General features: G+C 43.3%; 1 protein-coding gene across 4 annotated transcripts in view; it reads left to right on the top strand.

Annotated features, from left to right (window-relative positions):
* KIF11 (kinesin family member 11) overlaps window positions 1-21125 on the top strand; it is a 49397-nt gene that overhangs the window by 1877 nt on the left and 26395 nt on the right. The window contains exons 1-2 of one of the 4 annotated variants that reach the window (XM_032793144.2): window positions 5468-12647; window positions 13159-13254. The exons of 1 other annotated variant lie outside the window; for it this stretch is intronic. In XM_032793144.2, the coding sequence (XP_032649035.1) occupies window positions 13172-13254 (83 nt within the window). In that variant the 5' untranslated portion in view covers window positions 5468-12647; window positions 13159-13171. Of the gene's footprint in view, window positions 1-5467; window positions 12845-13158; window positions 13255-21125 lie in introns of those variants that run through there. 2 more of the 4 variants (XM_032793141.2, XM_032793143.2) reach the window with 2 other exon arrangements.

Raw genomic sequence — 21125 nt, 5'->3', positions numbered from 1 at the left:
TTTTTATGGCATGTTAGATGACATTATATCTAGTATGTCACCCCAACTTCATATTGTCATCTTAGGAGATATGAACACAAGAATTGGCCATAATAGAACTGGATTTGAGCTGGCATTGGAATGCCACAGTTTAACAGAGGAGAGATCAAGTAATGGTGTGGGTCTATTAGAATTTTCTGCCATACGTGAACTATTTCATAACGGCTACCTGGTTTCAGCTCAAGTATTGCCATAAGTGTACATTTTGGTATACTTCAGGCAACAGTGCAACCTTGGATCACAGTCTAGTTCCGAAACCTGCAATTAAACTTATCCAGGATGTATATGCATTTAGGAGTGCTGATCTTGCTCTGGAGTCTGATTGTCGACTTCTAGCAACAGTGATGTTGCAGAGGTGGGTATCTATTGCATTGAGATGCTTCAGTGTTGATAAACTTTGTGATGAAGCAACTGCTAATTGTTACAAGGTATTAATTTCCAATAAATATACTATATTGGATGACCAGCTGTCTACCGTGAAGGAAGAGTGGACTTTATTTTGGATTCTACCACAGAGATTGCTGGAGAACAACTCGGACTAAGAAGAATGCAAAAGCGACATTGGATACAGATGTTACCATCAAATTGTGAGACATAAAAGAAGAGGTGCAGTGCAGGATGGTTGCACTGAGTCAGAGTAATTGAGGAGAGGAAGAAATGGGCAGTAGAAGAAAAGAAATGAATGAGCAGTCAAGAGGACCTGTCAGAATGATCATAACCAATGGTGGAATAATATGGAGCAGTGCATCGAGTAAACCTCTGAAAGACATGACCAAAAATGGGTATTTGAGATTTTGAAGGACATAATTGTATGTCCATTCTTGTGGGATCTACTGGTTAAGGACAAACATGGAAAATAGTGACAAGAATTAATGAACAACGTAACAATTGGCATGGGTGTTTTTGTGAATTAATTAACAGATCCCCACCAAGATGTGAACTACAACTTCTCCAAAATGAACCCATCAAAAAACAGGCTGCTGACATTAGAGGAAGTGACACTTGCAGTCAAATAGTTATGAAATGATAAAGCAGCTGGTCTTGACAATATTTCATCAGAACTCCTAAAGAGGTCTGGATTTAGTTCATGGTTTCATAGAGTTGTCTGAAAAGTAGGGCTGATAAGCAATTAAAAAAGTTAATTGTGATTACTCTTGTGATTAATCGCACTGTTAAATAATAGAATACAATTCATTTAAATATTTTTTGATATTTTCTACATTTTCAAATACTGTATATCCATTTCAGTTATAACACAATACAAAGTGTACAGTGCTCACTTTATTTTTATTACAAATATTTGAACTATAAAAAACAGAAATAGTATTTTTCAAGTCACCTAATACAAGTACTGTAGTGCAATCTTTTTATCATGAAAGTTGAACTTACAAATGTAGAATTATGTACAAAAAAAAACTGCATTCAAAAATAAAACAATATAAAACTTTGAGTGGACTTTGTAGGCTCTAGTCCTATTTCTTGTTCAGCCAGTCTCGCAGACAAACAAGTTTGCTTACATTTGCAGGAGATAATGCTGCCTGCTTCTTGTTCAGTGTCACTGAAAGTGAGAACAGGTGTTCACATGGCGTTGTTGCTGGCGTCACAAGATATTTACATGCCAGATAAGCTAAAGATTCATATGTCCCTTCACGTTTCAACCACCATTCTAAGGACATGCATCCATGCTGACGATGGGTTCTGCTTGATAACAGTCCAAAGCTGTGGGGGCCAGCCATGTTCATTTTCATCATCTGAATCAGATGCCACCAGCAGAAGGTTGATTTTCTTTTTTGGTGGTTCGGGTTCTGTAGTTTCCACATCAGAGTGTTGCTCTTTTAAGACTTCTGAAAGCATGTTCCACACCTCATCCCTCTCAGATTTTGAAAGGCACTTCAGATTCTTAAACCTTGGGTCCAGTGCTGTAGCTATTTTTAGAAATCTCACATTGGTACCTTTTTTTTTTTTTTTGGTCAAATCTGCTGTGAAAGTGTTCTTAAAATGAACCTGTGCTGAATCTTCATCCAAAGCTACTATAACATGAAATATATGGCAGAATGCAGGTAAAAGAGAGCCAGAGACATACAATTCTCCCCCAAGGAGCTCAGTCACAAATTTAATTAACACATTTTTTTAATGAGCATCATCAGAATGGAAGCATGTCCTCTGGAATGGTGGCCAAAGCCTGAAGGGACATACAAAGATTTAGCATATCTGCCACGTAAATGCCTTGCAATGCAGGATACAAAAGTCCCTTGTGAATGCCTGTTCTCACTTCCTGGTGACATTGTAAATAAGAAGTGGGCAACATTATCTCCTGTAAATGTAAACAAACTTGTTTGTCTTAGTGATTGGCTGAATGAGAAGTAGGACTGAGTGGACTTGTAGGTTCTGAAGTTTTGCATTGTTTTGTTTTTGAATGCAGTTATGTAACAAAAAAATTGACACTTGTCAATTGCACTTTCATGATAAAGAGATTGTACTATAGTACTTGTATGAGTTGAACTGAAAAACTGTTTCTTTTATCATTTTACAGTGCAAATATTTGTAATAAAAAATAATATAAAGTGAGCAGTGTACACTTTGTATTCTGTGTTGTAATTGAAATAAATATATTTGAAAATGTAGAAAAAGATTTAACACATTTCAGTTGTTGTTCTACTGTTTAACAGTGCAATGAAAACTGCAGTTAATCACAATTTTTTATCACAATTTTTTTGAGTTAATCGCATGAGTTAACTGTGATTAATCAACGACCCCATATAAAAGTTTGGGAAACCTGTCACATTCCAGAATATTGGAAAAGGGGCTATATCATCCTTTTTTTCAAACAAGGAGAGTGATCAGTGTGCTCAAATTATAGGGGAATAACACTGCTGTCGCTCCCAGGGAAGGTATTTACGATCATACTAGTAAACCAAGAGGAATATTGTCTCAGCCCCAAAATGAGAGACAACCAGTGTGGCTTCCATACAGGTCAATCTGTAATCCATGCTATATATGCTTTGCAGACTGTTACTGAAAAATGACTAGAATGACAAAAGGAAGTTAATATCATGTTTGTAGACTTTGCAGAGCTTTTAACTCGCTGCATCGATCAGCACTGGTAATACTCCGATGCCAGTATGAGGTGCCTGAGGACTTTATGTGCCTAGTGGAGGAACTGTATTGTGATACATTTAGCTGTGTGAAGGGCAATGATTGCATTATAGACAGGTTTTCAGTAGAATGAGAAGTATGCTAGGGATGCATTCTCTCACCTATGTTATTTAATGTTTTAATAGACTATCTGATGATAAAGTGATAGAGACCAAAGTAGGAGATGTCTTTAGAAGATCTTGAATATGAGGATGATATTGCCTTACTTGGAGAGACTACTGATCTACTACAGCTAATGCTGGAAGAGTTGCAAAAACTGCAGAATTTATGAGACTTAAGATCAATAGTGATAAAACCAAAACTATTCATGTCTCCTACAAAATGGAAATAATGATCTGCTAATGCTGCATGATATTGAATGGGTAAATAGTTTTATCTGTCTGGATAGTTGGTTGACAGCAGGAGGTTCTGTAACTGAAGAAGTCATGTGTTGGTTCAGTCTTGTGTCAATGGCATTCAGCATCTTCAAAGGCCAATGAAGATATGAATGTTCAACGTGGTAGTGACGACAACTCAGCTATACAGAGCAGAAACATGGCTGTTAAAAAGTTGAAGAGAGGAAACTAAATACTATCAGTGTCAAAAGTTAAGGCATATTCTTAACCTCCATTGTATGATTTTTGTCACAAACGAGATACTTAGACAATCCTGGCAAGTTGCAGTCTTGCACTAGTTGAAAGCAAGATGACTGCAATGGTGGGGTCATGTCCAATGTGCAGAAGAAGGTACACAATACAAAAGATTTATAGAGCTCAGGTTGAAGGAAGTAGAGCACAAGGCCAACAATAAAGGAGGCTGGAAGATGCATTTTTGAGGGATTTAGGAAGGCTAAATCCTCCCATGCCTACTTTGGCTGAAAGAAGATGCCTTGCAAGGGACTTTTCAAAATGGAAGTCCATTCTGTGCGCCACCACAGTTAGATCATAGCCATGTGAATCTGCTGTTCTGCTTCTATGAGAGAGCTTAGATTTCAAATTGACCTGCCGCTAACTCATGTGAAACCTTCAAACTGCCTTGTCTTGGGGATTTTACTTTGAGTTAACTTCCTTGAGTTAAGAACACGCCTTATTTTTCCTAGTGTAGACAAGACCCAGGTGGTTGAGAGGGGTCAAGACAGAAGGTGAAATATGGAGTCTCAGCTTAATCCCTATCCTCAGTGCTCAAGGCGACATAGTGGTGGATATAGATCTGGTGCAGTTTACTCCCTCCTTGAAGCAGCAGGAGAATAAGAAGTGAGATTGTGATCCAGGGCTTGTCTACACTGAGGTGGCTAAAGCGGCAGTGCTGCAGTTTTGCCACTGTAACCCTATAGCATAGATGCATCCTATGGTGACAGAAAGAGATTTTCTAGCACTGTAGGAACTCCATCTCCCTGAGCAGTGGTAGCTAGGTCAACAGAAGCATTCTTCCATCAACCTAACTATGTCTCTAACCAGAGGTTACATTGGCATAGCTGTGGTGCTCAGAGGCGAGAATTTTTCACATCCCTGAGCGCCGTAGCGATGTCAGTCTGTATTTTTAATGTAGACTAGGCCCTAGAGTCACACTCTTACCCCACATCTACACTAGGAGCATTTTGGTGGTATAGGTATACTGGTATATTATACTATACTGTCAAAGCACTCCTCTTGTAGACACAGCATGTACTCATAGGCAGGGCCGGCGCTTCCATTGAGGCAAACTAGGCAATTGCCTAGGGTGCCAGGATTTGGGGGGGGCGGCATTTTGTTGGGGGGGGGGGCAGAAGGCGGCTCCGGTGGAGCTGCCGCAGCCGTGCCTACGGGAGGTCCACCGGACCCGCGCGGGACCAGCAGACCGTCCGCAGGCATGCCTGCGGCAGCTCCACCAGAGCCACAGGAGCAGCGCGCACGGCGGCGAAATGGCCATGCGCCTAGGGTGCGAAAAACTCTAGCACCGGTCCTGCTCATAGGCACCGACTTGGGGCTGGAGCATCCAGGGGGAAAAAGTGGTGGGTGCTGAGCACCCACGGGCAGCCCCCCTATCAATGCCTCTCCCTCCCCCCAGCACCTCCTGCCCCCCTGGTGGGCCCCGCCAATCAGCATCTCCCCCTCCCTCCCAGTGCCTACCGCATGCTGCAAACAGCTGTTTCACAGCATCAGGAGGCGCTGGGGGGGAGGTGGGAAGGAGTGAGGGTGCAGCGTGCTCAGGAAAGGGGCGGAACTGGGCGGGGAAGAGGCAGGACAGGGGCAAAGTGGAGGTAGGAAGAAGCAGGGTGGGGTTGGGGCATTGGGGGAAGGGGTGGAGTGAGGACGTGGCTGGGGTGGAGCAGATTAGAAACTCGGCGCCAGTGTATATACTGGCAAAACTGTCCTTTTGCTGGTAGAGTTTATTCCATACACACACACACACAGCAAAATAAGCTGTACTGGCAAAAGTATAACTGCATCTATGCTAGGGTCTTTTGCCAGCACAGCTGTGTCAGTCAGGGATCCCACCTCTTCACATTCCTGACCAACACTGCCATGCCAACAGAATTCTGTAGTGTTGCTGTGAACTAAGTCAGTGGTTCTCATCCAGGGGTTTGGGGGACCTCGAGCAGATTTCAGGGGGTCCTCCAAGCAGGGCCAGCATTACACTCTCTGGGGCCCCAGGCAGAAAGCTGAAGCCCTGAGCCCCTCCACCTGGGGCTGAAGCCAAAGCCTGAGCAATGCAGCTTTGCAGGGACCCCTATGGCATGGGGCTCCAGACAACTGGCTTGCTTGCTACCCCCTCACACCAGCACTGGCTTTTATATTCAGAAAACCAGTAATTGTGGCACAGGTGAGCCATGGCATTTTTATAGCAGTGGGGGTAGGGGAGAAGGGTCAGAAGAAAAAGGTTGAGTCACAGTCTCCATTCCAGGCTTCTGCTGGTGCAGTGCAACAAGGCATTGGCACTTATTCAGGATAGAGCATTATCTCACAATATAGATCTTAATTATTTTAATTTATAAAGATATAAAATGACTCTCGTCTACTATTCTAGGCACCTTTGACACTATTAAAAAATGCAATCAATATAAAATCAGGAGCAAAGTTTGAGGGGAAAATTCCAGCCAAAATCCTCTCCTACTACAGCTTAGCAGGCAGGACTTTTCCTACTAAAACTCGCATCCCTCATAAAAAATGTCTCTACCACCTTCATCAAATCCCTGGGTAAAAAGATGGGCCATGCAATGTGCCCTGAACATAAACAATTCTGAAGTATTTCAGACCAAATGTGGAATCTTATTCAAAAAATTAGTGTCCTTTATAGAGAACGGTGTACCACCAGCTGTCTGTTAACTGAGGGAGACTCCCACCGTATCACCTTCACTGACCCTAACTGCAACAGTATGGCACTGGAGAAGTGATCCCTTAAGGAGGCAGATTTCAAGTCATTTAGGATTTTACAGGCTAAAACCAATACCTTAAATTCCACCTCAAAAACCAATAGACAGCCAGTGTAGAACACAGAGGTCACATGATCCCAGTAACATGACACTTTCTATTACCTTCTTGTCAACTCAAGTTTCAGGGTTAAAGTGTGGTGCAATATAAAGCACATTACAGTAATTCAGTGTTAAAGTGACAAAGGCATGAATCAAATCCTTATCAGGCTCACCGCCAAGAGAAATGGTAGGAATTTCCTGGGCAGGAGCAGGTGAAGAAAAGCATTCCTAGTCATTACTATAATATGATTCTTTAACTGCAGCTAGGGATCAATTAGTACCTTTACTATTTACCTCTGAGTGTTGTCGCTATGTCAATCCAGTTTTTAAGTGTAGACTAGCTTCTAGACTATGATACAGCCATATAGAAAATAGAAGGTGTTAAACAGTAGTCTTAGTACAAATTCGATTCGCTAAACAGTTGTATACTATCAGAAAGTAGGCTAAATGTAGGGAAAATATTTTACTTCTGTTCTTGCTACAGAAACATCTTTGCTTTTCTCTTTCTCCAAAGCCTTGTCTACACACACAGGTTGTACCATGTTAATTGTTATGTTGTAGTTAAAATGATATGATGTCCTCTAGTGTGGACATACAGGTGTAAAGATTTCATATGGTGGTATAGATGTCCCATACAGGAACGAGAATAAACTATACAAGTATAAGGCACCTTTATACCAGCATAACTGCAACCAGATTAGGAGTTGTATTGATTATAACCATACTGGTAAAAAGCCACACCCCTGAGATAATTATACCAGTACATAATCTGCATGTAGGTGTAACTTTGTGCTTGACATGCTCCATGGGGGATGCTAATTCTGCTTACAGAGAACCTAACCAGTTTCAACCTTGAAGATTTGAATCAAATTCTTTTTTCATGCTATAATGTGCTTACTTGCACTTCATTAAAGAGCATCCTTTCTTAATAAAATAGTTTTCATTGCCCGTTGGCAGGGCATCTTCACCAGACACACTACAGGGCCACAGCTGCTTCAGTGCAGTTCTGCCAGTATAGCATTTCTAGTGTAGACCTGCCCTCTGTATTACTTTTTCAACTAGGTCAACAATAATTGTAGTTTGGAAAAATGCTACCCAATTGGATTAGCTCCTCAGAAGCCATAAATAGTTTCCCATGACCTCAAGTTGCAGACAGCTACATTGTATTGTCAGATCCTGTGTACAGATTGTTTTGTTGAGATCATTTAATACTCTTTTTTTTTAATTTGTAGATTCAACCCCATTACAATGTTAATTTAAAAACAAACAATTGCTTTTCTGCCTATTCATAGTTTATAGGGCCAGAAGCGACCACTGTGATCCTCTGGTGTGACCTTCTGTATAACACAGGCCCTAGGACTTCCCTGAATTAATTCCTGTTTGAATTAGAATAGGTTTCTTAGAAAACCTCCAATCTTGATTTAAAAATTTCCAGTGATAGAGAATGCACTGCAGGCCTTGGTAAGTTGTTTCAGTGATTAATTAACCACAGTTATGCCTTCTTTCTAGTCTGAATGTTATGCCTTCCTTCTAGTCTTAATTTGTCTAGCTTCAACTTCCAGCCATTGAATCATGTTATGCTTTTGTCTGCTAGATTAAATAGCCTTCTTTTATCAAATTTTGTTCTAGGTAGGTACTTATACACTGTGATTAAAACACCCTTTAACTCTTTTGGGGAGCTAAATAGATTGAGCTCCTTTTTTCCCCCAATCCTTTAATCATTCTCATGGCTCTTCTCTAAACCATCTCAAATTTTTCACCATCCTTCTTAAATTTTGGATTACATACTGGACAAGGTATTGCAGTAGTTGTTGCACAAGTGCCAAAAACAGAGGTAACGTAATGCAATCTTTCTACTCCTACTCTTGATATTTCCTGTTTATACATCCAAGTATTGTATTAGCCTTTTTGGCTGGAATGTAACAGTAGTGTAATCATGTTCAGTGGATTATCCACAATAACTCACAAATCTTCAGAGTCACTGTTTCTCAGGAGAGTGAGTCCCCCTTTCTGTAAGTATGGTCAACATTCTTTTTTCCTAGATGTATAATTTTACATTTGGCTTTATTGAAACATATTTTTAGCCTGCACTCAGCTTGCCAAGTGACCCGGATTGCTCTATCAGTGAACTTCATTCTTTGTCACGCCTCCAATCTTTGTGTCATCTACAAATTTTATCAGTAATTATTTTGTGTTTTCTTCAACTTCAATGTTAAATAGCGTAGGGCCAGAATTCACTTTGTTTGGGATTCCACTAGAAACACACCCACTCGATGACAGTTCCCTGTTTACAATTACATTTAGAGACCTATTGATTAAGCAGTTTTAATCAATTTAATGTGTATCATGTTGATTTTGCATCATTTTAGTTTGTTAATCAAATTGTTGTGTAGTACCAAGTCAAATGCCTGACCGAAGTCTAAATATATTACATCAACCCAGTAGCAGTGCTGCTTACCCCATCTGGCTTCTCATTAGGTGAAGTTCTACTGATGAAGGCTTCTCTTCATCTGTTCAGGACGGTTAAGTTCAAAGCAGACTGCAAAGAATTACAAAGGGATCTCGCAAAACTGGGTGACTGGACAACAAAATGGCAGATGAAATTCAGTCTCGATAAATGCAAAGTAATGGAAAGCATAATCCCAATTATACATACAAAATTATGAGGTCTAAATTAGCTGTTACCATTCAAGAAAGAGATTGCAGAATCATTGTGGATAGTTCTCTGAAAACATCCACTCAATGTGCAGCAGCAGTCAAAAAAGCCAACAGAATGTTAGGAACCATTAGGAAAGGGATAGATAATAAGAAAATAAATATCATAATGCCACTATATAAATTCATGGCATGCCCACACCTTGAATACTGTTCTGGTAGCCCCACCTCAAAAAAGATAGATTAGAAATGGAAAAGATACAGAGAAGGGCAACAAAAATTAATTAGGCGTATGGAACAGTTTCCATACGAGGGGAGATTAAAAAGACTGGGACTATTCATCTTTGAAAAAACTAAGGGGGATTATGACAGAGGTCTATAAAATCATGAATGATGCAGAGAAAGTGAATAAGGAAATGTTATTTACCTCTTCAGATAACGTAAGAATGAGGGGTCACCCAATGAAATTAATAGGCAGCAGGTTTAAACCAACAAAAGGAAGTACCGGTACTTCTTCACATAATGCACAGTCAACCTTTGGAACTCATTGCCATGGGATATTGTGAAGGCCAAAAGTATAACTGGGTGCAAAAAAGAATTAGATAAGTTAATGGAGAATAAGTTCATTAGTGGCTATTAGTCCAAATGGTCAGGGATGCAACCCCATACTCTGGGTGCCCTAAACCTCTGACTGCCAGATGCTGGAGCTGGACAAAAGCGGACGGAACACTCAATAATTGCCCTGTTCTGTTCATTCCTTCTGAAACATCAGGCACTGGCCACGGTTGGAAGACAGGGTAATGGGCTAAATGGACCATTGATCTGACTAATATGACCATTCTCATGTTCAGTCAATATTTATCTGTTTGCTCAACAAATATTTATGTTCATCACCACAGAAATCAATATATTTTTTAATTGGTCTGAATAACTTTATTTTGATTTTTTTATCATTACTTTTTCTATAATGTCACTTCTATTTTTTTAATAAATGAAACATGGTTGTTATAGTTGATAAACATTTTTTAGGGTCAGCTTCCTAAACAACTAACTACTTTTGAACCTCTTTCCCAATTTTAAAAGTATCTTTATTTGCAAAATGCCATTTCCTTCTTGTTCATTTTGTGTCTTCTGTCTTGGCTAGACTAGGAAAAAAGGTTCTGCTTACGTTATAAACAGACATAAAATAGAGCTAAAGGTGTTAAACTGGGACTACACTTGTGTTAAATTGGGTTTTTCAATCACGTTGAGCTAGCTTGATTGACTAAAGTATCATTTTTCCTAGCATAGACAAGGCCTAAACACCAAAAGGCCTGATCCAATTCCCATTAAAATAGATTCCTATGGTTTAAATGGGAGTTTGAATGGTCTCTAACCTGTTTATAGGTCTCTGACCTGTATTTTTTTAGTAATTGTCTTATATTATGAGCCAAATTATGGCTGGTCCTGTTATGACATTCTATCACAGCTGTACATACTTGCATACCAAAAAAGAAACTGCACCCAGAACTTGGAGCAGAAGGTAGAAGTTAATTTTCAGATCCAGCCTTCTCCTTCACAGTGAATATTGCAAAGGGGTTGTTATAAAGTGTAGGTGATGGCACATAATCTACGTTTACGTACATATACTTGTTGATACCTTGATCAGGCCATAGCCCTGACACACTTCGCTGTGCAAATTATTTTTACGCTTAGCAGGTACAGAATGTAGAAGGTGGCTGGGAATAAGGGTGGACTCAATCAGAATATAGTTGCAATCAGTGTTGCTTTTGTATCTATTAGTTTTCCCATTTGGATGCCTCTTTCTGTAAACCAGCCAGAATTTGTTTCTGTGCTTTTAGTTTTCCTTAAAAAACTAAACAACACACCACCCTAGGAAATTACATACCAAAAACCTACATTAAAATAAAGTTATTTTGGCTGCAAAATTTATTTTGCAAAACTAGGATGTCAGGAAATACCAGAGCTATAGTCTCCTGTACATACTTTTGACATATATTTGACATACTTTTGCATATATATTCTTTTAATGACATGATTAAATCCTTTTTCTACATGATCTCTATCTCATTCAGTGCAGAGGTTTGATGGACAAAGGGGAAGAACTAAGACTGCAAGGATAAGTGAATCTGGCATTACTAACTTTTGACTTGCAAGCTAAGTAATTTTCTTTTAAATGTAGTATTTTTACTATGTAATGTATAAGCAGATGTATCTCATTTTAGCAGCATCCTTACACTCAAGTGTTATGTGGAAGCCAATAGGTAATGCTGCAAATTAACCTTGTATTAATCAGTGTAAAGTCTCTTTTGGTCTTGGTCTTTGCGATCCTCAGCCTATTTTTAGAATGAACCAGGATCATTTGTTTAGGATAGGACTAGCAGCTCAACAGTATTGGCCTTTTATATATAAAGATATATGTGGATGATTCCTATGCCTTGTTCTTAGTGCTTTTGCATGAGACTTCAGTATCTTTGGTTCTTGCAGACATTGTTTTAACTCTTAAGAGGAGTGGTACAAGGTAGCGATGAAGTTGTTTCATGTCGCCATTTGCCAAATAAAAATGCATCCTTGCAAAATTCCAATCCATTCTTTCTTGTCTGCGTGGTCCGTGAAGGAGCTCTGATTGGGGGACTGCACCTCATTGCCCATTGCTCCAGCTCTTCAGAATTCTACAATACTTGTCATTGTACAGTTCTAGTTTATTCAGGCGCTTATGCCATACCTATTACTTTTAGTAAGGAAACTGCTGTCTGAAAGCAAGTCAGTGAAGTGACTAATGCCCTCAGCGAGAGACAGCTGCTCCCACTATATTGTGTAGAAAGTAGACCCTTATATTGTATCTATTATACTAAATCTGAAAACAACAAGGTAGAAAAGCCTCCTTGTTCCGCTTCCTGCAGTACAACAAGGGGTAGGGAGAGACACTGAACGACAGGAGCGTCCGTTCATTGTTCTTGCTGGAAGGAAAGAAAAACAACAGGGAACGGTTTCAGAGGGTTACATCGCATGGGCTTCCTGTGATGCAAATACCTTTACAGCCACCGAATACAGGTCTAATAATGTCCCCAAACCAAACCCTTCCCGACCGGAGTTATACAACTGCCGTGAGGCGACAGCGCAGAGCACGCAGGGCACAATCCCACTGTAGAGGGCTAGATTCGCCTTAGCACGTAACGTAACGCAACGCATCCCTTCTTGGAACAAAGTGACCACCTGCAGGCAGATACTACTACTCCCAGCATGCAGTGCTCCGGGGAAGGGAACTACTATTCCCAGCAGCCATTGCTTCCTGGGACGTAAGCGACCTGGTTCGAGTCCCGAACGCTCACGGCCGAGGAGTGCGTCGCCCGCACGCCAGTGTGACGTCAGTTCAAATACAACTCTGCCCTCAAGTTCCCGAAATTTAAATTAAGTCCCATGCTGCACCACGAGCCGCGCGGCTTTCCGTTGATTGGCTGCGGAAGTCCTGGCGCGCGGTTCAAAGTTGTCGGGGAAAAGGGGCGCCCCTGGCTAGGCGCGTAGCGACGGGAAGCGGCCGGAGTAGCTTGGCGGGTGGCGACAGTAGGTTGGGGAAAGCGGCTGCGCGCTAATCGCTGGGGGGGCGCTGGCTGGCCGGTCCCCCCTTTCCCGGGGACCCCTCCTGAGCTCGGGGCTCCTTTACTGGGCGATGCTCCCTCTCCGTGGCCGGCTGCCGCTGTGTTCGGCGCCGAGTTCCCTGCGTGAGCGGGGCAAGGCGCCGGTCGGTGCCCCGCGGGAGGGGGATGATACTCCCCCGCCCGGGCTGTCGGGGAGGGACGCGCTCTGTTGTCCCTTCAGCTCTGTCCGCGGATCGGGGAGCAGCCAGTCTGCACTCACCGCTTCCTTTCCCTCCGCAGGCTCCCCGCTACAATGGCTACGGCGGCCCTGAGCTCCCAGGGCGGCGCTAAGAAAGAGGAGAAAGGCAAGAATATCCAGGTGGTTGTGAGATGCAGGTAAGCGGCGCCGGTGCTCCCCGCCCTCCCGCTCCTCCTGGGCGGAGAGTGACGAAACAGCTAGTGTGAAAAATCGGGGCAGGGGGTGGGGGTGATAAGCGACTATATAAGACAAAGCCCCAAACATCGGGACTGTCCCTATAAAATCGGGACATCTGGTCACCCTATCTGTGCGGCGTGCGCTTCTCTGTTACCGCCATGGGCAAATAACTAGTGCTGGACAGCATCCATTGGGGCCTCCTGAGGAGGCTGCCAAAAGCATTAGAAGGGTGGATTTAATGGTGAGGTAGTTATGGCTGAGGGGACATTTTAACTAAAGCGCCATTTTTAAGTACTTTCTCAGACGTTCAAGTCTGGGACATGGCGATTAGTCTTGGCCCAGGCCTGATATGTTTGCAAAGCATGATGAGCTTTAGACTTGCAAATGCATGTCTTATCAAAGTATGCTTCTCCCTTCAAAGAAAATAAATGCCTGAACTATATTAAAGTAAGACTAATTGGACAAGTTAACATTAGCCTAACAGTACTCTTACATGACAGCATTGTAATGGAATTTTTTTAACTCTCCTTTTTTATATTTATTTCTCTTCGTTGAGAATCATCTCCGGGTGGGGTTCAGGAGACAGTCTTTGTGGACTGTCCACCCTGTTTCATTGTCAAGATGTAGATTTTTCACCGTCAACCTCTTTCTTGCCAAAGAATGGCCACTTGACCTGGTGATTGCCCATTTGCTAGCCTTTTGTCTCTGGAGAACTAGTTTGTGACTACTCTCCAGATTTGGAGTACATCTTGTCTACACTGCAGTTTTGTCAACAAATGTCAGCTTTTGTCAACAAAACGGAGGTGTACACACTGAAATGCTCCTCCCAGTGATGTAACTCCCCAGCTATGCTGACATAATAAAACCAGCTCAAGGAAAGGTGTAGGTCTTATGACAAGGTATGGCTATACTTGCAGCCCTACAGTGCTGCCATGGGAGCACTCAGATTATTTTTTTCACAGATTATTTGGGTTGGAAGGGACCTCAGGAGATCATCTAGTCCAACCCCTTGCTCAAAGCAGGACCAAATCCCCACTTCCCTAAATGGCCCCCTCAAGGATTGAACTCACAACCCTGGGTATAGCAGGCCAAAGCTCAAACCACTGAGCTATCCCTCCTCCCATGCTGCAGCAGTGCTTTGAAGTGCGAGTGTGGTCGCAGTGCCAGTGCTGCAGGTACTCCACCTCCCCGTGGGGATTAGCTTACAGCTCTGGGAGCCATGCTCCCAGCGCTGGGGCACTGTTTACACTGGCGCTTTACAGCGCTGTAACTTGCTGCGCTTGGGGGTGTTTTTTCACACCCCTGAGTGAGAAAGTTGCAGCACTGTAAAGCGCCAGTGTAGCCAAGGCCTTAGTGTATTTAGGGCTACTCAGTGTCTGCAGACCCTGTGTTCTTTACATCTGTTGTTAGCTGTCAACTCCCCTGGAGAGTTGGGCAACCGGGATCCTGCTCCCAGCTGGAAGCCGGAGTGAGATGCCTGGGGGGCATCCACCAGTGCTCTGGACTGGGAATGGTGGATGGCTTGTCAGTTTCGCAGCTCTGGCCCTGTGAAATAGACATGGCTGCCTGGCTCCAAGCAAGGAGCGGGCAGGGGGCGGCCCAAGAAGCTGGGACAGCTGGACTCCGCTCCCTGGGTGTGAGATGCCCTGGGTGGCCCTCCCCCCGCCTTCCCCCCAATCTTCCTGCATGGAATGGTGAGGCTGGAAGCCCCAGGCTGTCCACTGAGAGCCAGTGGGACAGCTGGCTCCCGGCAGGGTGCTGCCAGCGGAGCAGAGAGACCAGGCTTTCAGCTTCCCACCCCAGATTGGAAAATTTAGGGGATATGGCTCTTCATCAGTCCAGATTATACCTTGGGTGATGTCAGAGCTGTCATGTTAGATTGTAGTTTATTCTGGACCTTAAATGTGGATGTACTGCATATTGTAGTAATAAATGTACCATATGTTGTAACTCTATAAGACTCCATTGGAGATGTGCAATGTTACAAAATTCCTCATAGCCAGCTCAACTTTGTATCACTTCAGTACCTAAAGCAGGGGTCGGCAACCTGTCAGAAGTCGTGTGCCGAGTCTTCTTTTATTCACTCTAATTTAAAGTTTCGTGTGCGGGTCATACATTTTAAAGTTTTTAGAAGATCTTTCTATAAGTCTATAATATATAATTATATATTATAGACTTATAGAATTATAATTATTACATTAATACAATATATATACATTATATTATAATTGTATGTAAAGTAAATAAGGTTTTTAAAATGTTTAAGAAGCTTCATTTAAAATTAAATTAAAATGCAGAGCCCCCCGGACCTGTGGCCAGGACCCAGGCAGTGTGAGAGCCACTGAAAATCAGCTCACGTGCTGCCTTCGGCGTGTGTGCCTAGGTTGCCTACCCCTGGCCTAAAGGATCTTGAACAAAATGACTCACTTTGCGTAATCTAGTTCAAATGGTTCAATGTGGGGTTATAGGTGATGATTAAAGAGCTGGTGTGCTTAGTCCTATACAAGACAAAATAGACTTCTTTCCACCTTGAAGAGCGTCCTGTCTAATTTCTTATAAGGTGTTGGCATAAATTAATGAAGAGAACCATCAAAATACACTTGGGAATACACTTTATTCAGCAGTCTGTGCAAATATTCTGGCGCTGACCCCTAAGAGTACAAAAAAATGCTCCAAGCAAACCTTTTAGTACAGTCATTGCCAACCACTGCATATCTTTGGGTATGTCTATACTGCCCATGTTATAGCATTGTGACATGGGCAATGTAATCCTGCTTTATGGCCGGGGAAGAGCTCTCTCAGTGATTAAAAAAAAAAAATAACCACCCCGAATGAGGGGTAGTAGCTTTATCGTCGAGAGCACAACTTCTGGTGATAAAGCACTGTCTATGATGCTTTTCAGTGCTAAAATATTTGTCGCTCAGGGGTGTTGTTTTTTTTCATATCCCTGAACAACTAAAGTTTTAGAGCTGAAAGTCGCAGTGTAAACACAGCTTTTGTCTTTGCTTAGGATTCGGAGTCAGTATAGTAACACTGATTGGAGTGGGACTATTTATGAGTGTAGGTAAGGCCAAACTAGTATTTCTATACTCACTTTATGAAATAATGGGTTCAGAGGACGTTTTTGAAGAGGTTTTCTATTAATTTCTGTTTGTGATTAGCAAGCAAACACTTAATGAGACTCTCAATGAGATTTTGACCTAAAACTGTATATGGTGCTGCTGGTTGTTTGAGGGTCATGTAAACCAAGGATATTCCAAAACAGGAGTATAGCTTTTGAAGTTGCCTGTTTTGAGGCAAGATTCAATTGTACCACTTCCCTTCCTGATTTCAGCGAGCACTGGATTATTAAGAACGTAATATAAAAATGGCCATATTAGTCAGACCAATGGTCCATCTAGCTCAGTAGCCTGTCGTCTGACACTGACCACTGCCAGATGCTTCAGAGGGAGTGAACAGAACAGAGAAGTTAATGAGTGATCCATCCCCTGTCATCCAATACCAGGGGCAGTCAGAGCCTGAGGTTGCATCCTTGACTATCTTGGCTAATAGCCACAGTGAGCCTATCCATGAATTCATCCAATTCTTTTTAAAAACCATTTACTCTTTTGGCCTTCGTGACATCCCCTGGCAACAAGTTCATTGTGTGAAGAAGTATTTCCTTATGTTTGTTTTACATCTGCTGCCTATTAATTTAATTGGGTGACCCTGGTTCTTGTGTTATGTGAAGGGGCAAATAGCACTTCTTTATCCACTTTCTCCACACCATTCATGATTTTATAGCTTTCTAGCATAACCCCCTTCAGTCATATCTTTTCCAAGCTGATCAGTCAGTCTCTTTAACCTCTCTTTATATGGAAGCTTTTCCATACCCATATTAATTTTTGTTGTCCTTCTCTGTACCTCTTTCAATGCTAGTATATATATCTCTTTTGAGTTTAGGCCACCAGAAATGCATGCAGTATTAAAGATGTGGGCATACCATGGATTTATGTAGCGGCACTGATTTTTTTTATATGTATATATATCATCCTTTATCCCTTTCCTAATGGTTCCTAGCATTCTGTTAGCTTTTTTGACTGCTGCTGCACATTGAGTAAATGTTTTCACAGAACTATCCAAGATGACTCCAAGATCTCTTTTTTGAGTAGTGTCACCATACCTCAGTGGGTCACAGCGGAGAATGCCAGATTCAGAACGAAGTGCTGAAAAATAGGGCAGGCTCACCCCAAACTGGTGGCTATTCTACCATTAGATATACCAAGCCAGTAACAAAAGTTAACTTCTGTTCTAAGTTCCCTCTAAGCTGCATGACTGCACAGCAGCCTATTAAGCACTACACAGGCACTCAGGGCTGTGGCGGGGAGAGATGCATCTCCCCAAGCCCTGCTGTGGAGGGGAGAGGTGTCTCTCCCCCAACCCAGCCCAGACCTGCCACGGCCAGAGGAGAGGCACTCACCCCATGGCCCCAGCCCAGATGCTGCTGCAGGAATAGAGATCTGGGGGGAGTCCTCTCTCCCCACCATAGCCCAAGGGCAGCCTGCACTGCGAACCCCTCATCCCCAGAGCTCACACCCCAGTGCTGAGCCCCTCATTCCTGGCTCTGCCCCAGAGCCTGCACCCCAAACCCCTCATCCCCAGAGCTCACACCCCAGTGCTGAGCCCCTCATTCCTGGCTCTGCCCCAGAGCCTGCACCCCAAACCCCTCATCCCCAGAGCTCACACCCACAACCAGAGCCCTGCATCCCAGCCTTCTGCCCCAGCCCTAAACCCTTCATCCCTGGCCCCACCCCAGAGCCCACACCCCAACTCTGCCCAAACCCTGAGCCCCCTCCCATACACCAAACCCCTTGGCCCCACCCCCACCGCATGAACTTTATGTGCACCAATATGGAGGTGATGTGTCACACATCACCTCCATATTGGTGCACATAACAAAATTCATTCCGCACACGTGTGGGGAAAAATTAGAGGGAGCACTGCTTCTGTCTCACTACACTGGTTAACATGAAGTCAAAGATGCAGTGGTTATTGAAAACCCATTTCATCAAACAAAGGGTCCTTCTGATCTCAAGAAGTCAGGTCAATATTGTGATGTTGCACTCTATGATTTTATAAAAATATGCTAATGTATCTGGAATATGCTTCATGCAAAAGGTCTCTTGTAAGGTATTACAAAGCTTATAATCTACTGAGTGTGATCATCCTATTTGTATAAATGTACCACTCTTGTATCTGAAACTAGAAATATGAAATATAACTCTAAGGGCCTATTGTAATTATGCAAAGTGTGGGCCATTAATAGTAGTTTGGAATCTTGATGACTCCCATTAACCGGGACACTTGACTTCAGATGGCTCTGTTTTACCTGTAAGTCTTCCTGTATACATGTGCTGGCAAGTGGGTAATGAAGTCTTGCAGTGACATGTGATCATGTCAGCTGAATTGGAATCCACTTTAACCTGGTATCTTTCCATTGAGAAGGAGGGGTGGGAATCCAGAGAGGGACAAAGGATTCCCACCTTATGCAAAAGATATATAAATGGGTGGAACAGAACAAAGGGAAGCAGCCATCATGAGGAATCCCGTAGCTACTACCTGAGCTGGAACAATGGCTGTGCCAGGGAAAAGGACTGTGCCCAGACTAGGAAGGCATCCAGTCTGTGAAAGAGACTTATTGAAACATCTCTCAGGGTGAGATTTTTACCTGTACTCAGTAGACTCAGACTTGCATGTTTTATTTTATTTTGCTTGGACTTTGTTCTGTCTGTTACTACTTGGAACCACTTAAATCCTACTTTCTGTACTTAATCAAATCACTTTTTACTTATTACATACTCTGGGTTAATTATTAATACTAGGGGAGGTTATAGAGTTAGTGTTATAGATGGAGAACAATTCATGAATTTACCCTGTATAAGCTTTACACAGGGTAAAATGGATTTATTTGGGTTTTAGACCCCATTATGAGTTGGGCATCTGAGTGTTTAAAGACAAGAACACTTCCATAAGCTGCTTTCAATGAAGCCTGCACCTTTGGGGCAAGTAATTCAGACCCTGGGTCTGTGTTGGAGCAAACGAGCGTGTCTGGCTCCGCAAGACAGGGTGCTGGGGTCCTGAGCTGGCAGGGAAAGCAGGAGCAGAGGTAGCCTTCGCACATCAGGTGGCAGCTCTCAAATCTTACCTAATAATCGCTCTATTGTCAATAGTCTAGTAACTACTCCTGGGGGAATTGTGCATGTGTGTGCAGAATTCATGGCCCCTGCAGATTTCTTTGCTTCCCCGCAGAAAAATGATTTTCTGCCAAGGAAGCAAAGGGAAGCTGCAAAAGTAGTCATGCACCACACCCTAGTAGCAAGGTACATCGTTTCAGGCACCCGGAGCAGCCAACAGAGAGGTAAATCACTGCGGGGCTGGGGACACCCAAGCCAGTGGCTCCTATCCTGAGCTGGGATAAGCTGCTAGTCATAGTTAGGTTGGAGACAGGGGAGGATGGGACTTCCTCTTCCCCTGCAAGGAGTGCCTGGTGCTGTGTCAGACTCACCCCCAGAAACCTCCCCCAGTTACAGGAAACTGAGTATCCTCCCCTGCTTCCTGCTCCCCTCATGCCTCAGCTGTGGGGGGAGGGGTCATTGTATGGGGAGCTGCTTCCCCATGCATCTGGGCCTCCCATGCCCAACAAGACTCACCCTGTACATCCAGAACCCCGTAGCACTCCATACTCGAACCCTACCCCATTGAACCTCAATCCCTGCATCAAGACTCCCTGCACTCAGACCACCACTCGCTGAGCTCCCTGCACTCAACCCCCCAACGTGATGAGCCCCATCCCTCTGCACCACCCTGAGCCCCTACATCCAGACCCCCACTCCAGTGACCCCAACTAATTGCACCCAGACCCCCACCCCACCTAGCCCTACTCCCTCAGCACCCAGACTCCCCCATTGACACCCTCAAATCCAGACCCCTCTGCTGAGCCCCAACCACCTTCACCTGGAAGCCTCTAAAGAGTCCCATTGATTCTGAATCCGGAACACCCCCTGTCACCAAGCCTCTCTGCATCCAGATCCCCCGACTGAGCTGTCTGCACCCAGATTGTCCAACACAGAACCCTCTCACCCCACACCTAGGTCCCCCCACACTCAGCCCTTTCACACGTGGCTCCTGCCTGGTTAAGCTTGCCTGCCTCAAACCTGGTGCGCCTGGCACAGAGAGGCAGGGCCCTGAGGTGTTTCTGGGCCAGGCCCAAGCCTTGTGCTGTGTTAGGGTCACGTGCAGCCTCGCCGCTGAGCCCATTTCTCAGGGGTAGGAGTGCTGCAGGATGATCTCTGTCGGAGTTATCCAAACAGCTTGGGGGTCATCAGTCCTTGTTTAGAGCTTCTTTTTTAGAAATCCAATCCAATCCAGACAAATGAAACAGGAATTGAAGACAAAACAGAGATGTTTCCAGGGTCTTTCATACCCTCTTCCATGTAGACGGAAATGGAATTTTACTATCCCAAACAAAGCTAACAATCTTTGTTTGACTCCCTCAAATAATTCTAATAGATTGGTGAAGCCTGATTTCTCTTTACAAAAGCAGTGTTGACTCTTCCTCAGAATGTTTTCTTCATCTGTGTCCCCGATAATTCTTTACTACAGTTTCCGCCAGTTTCCCTGATACTGAAGTTAGGCTTACCCGGCCTCTATTTGTCAGGATCGCCTCTGGAGCCTTTTTGAAAAATTGATGCTACCTTAGCTATTTTCTAGTAATCTGGTACAAAGATTGATTGTTTGGTAGGCTTCCTTTTTTAAATAAATAATTAAAAAACTAAATTATTGTTAGTTTCTA

The sequence above is a fragment of the Chelonoidis abingdonii genome, chromosome 15, assembly GCF_003597395.2.
Source record: "Chelonoidis abingdonii isolate Lonesome George chromosome 15, CheloAbing_2.0, whole genome shotgun sequence".
Lineage (NCBI taxonomy): Eukaryota > Metazoa > Chordata > Testudines > Testudinidae > Chelonoidis > Chelonoidis abingdonii.
The sequence above is the reverse complement of the archived record's forward strand: the minus strand, read 5'-3'. Positions and strand labels throughout refer to the sequence as shown.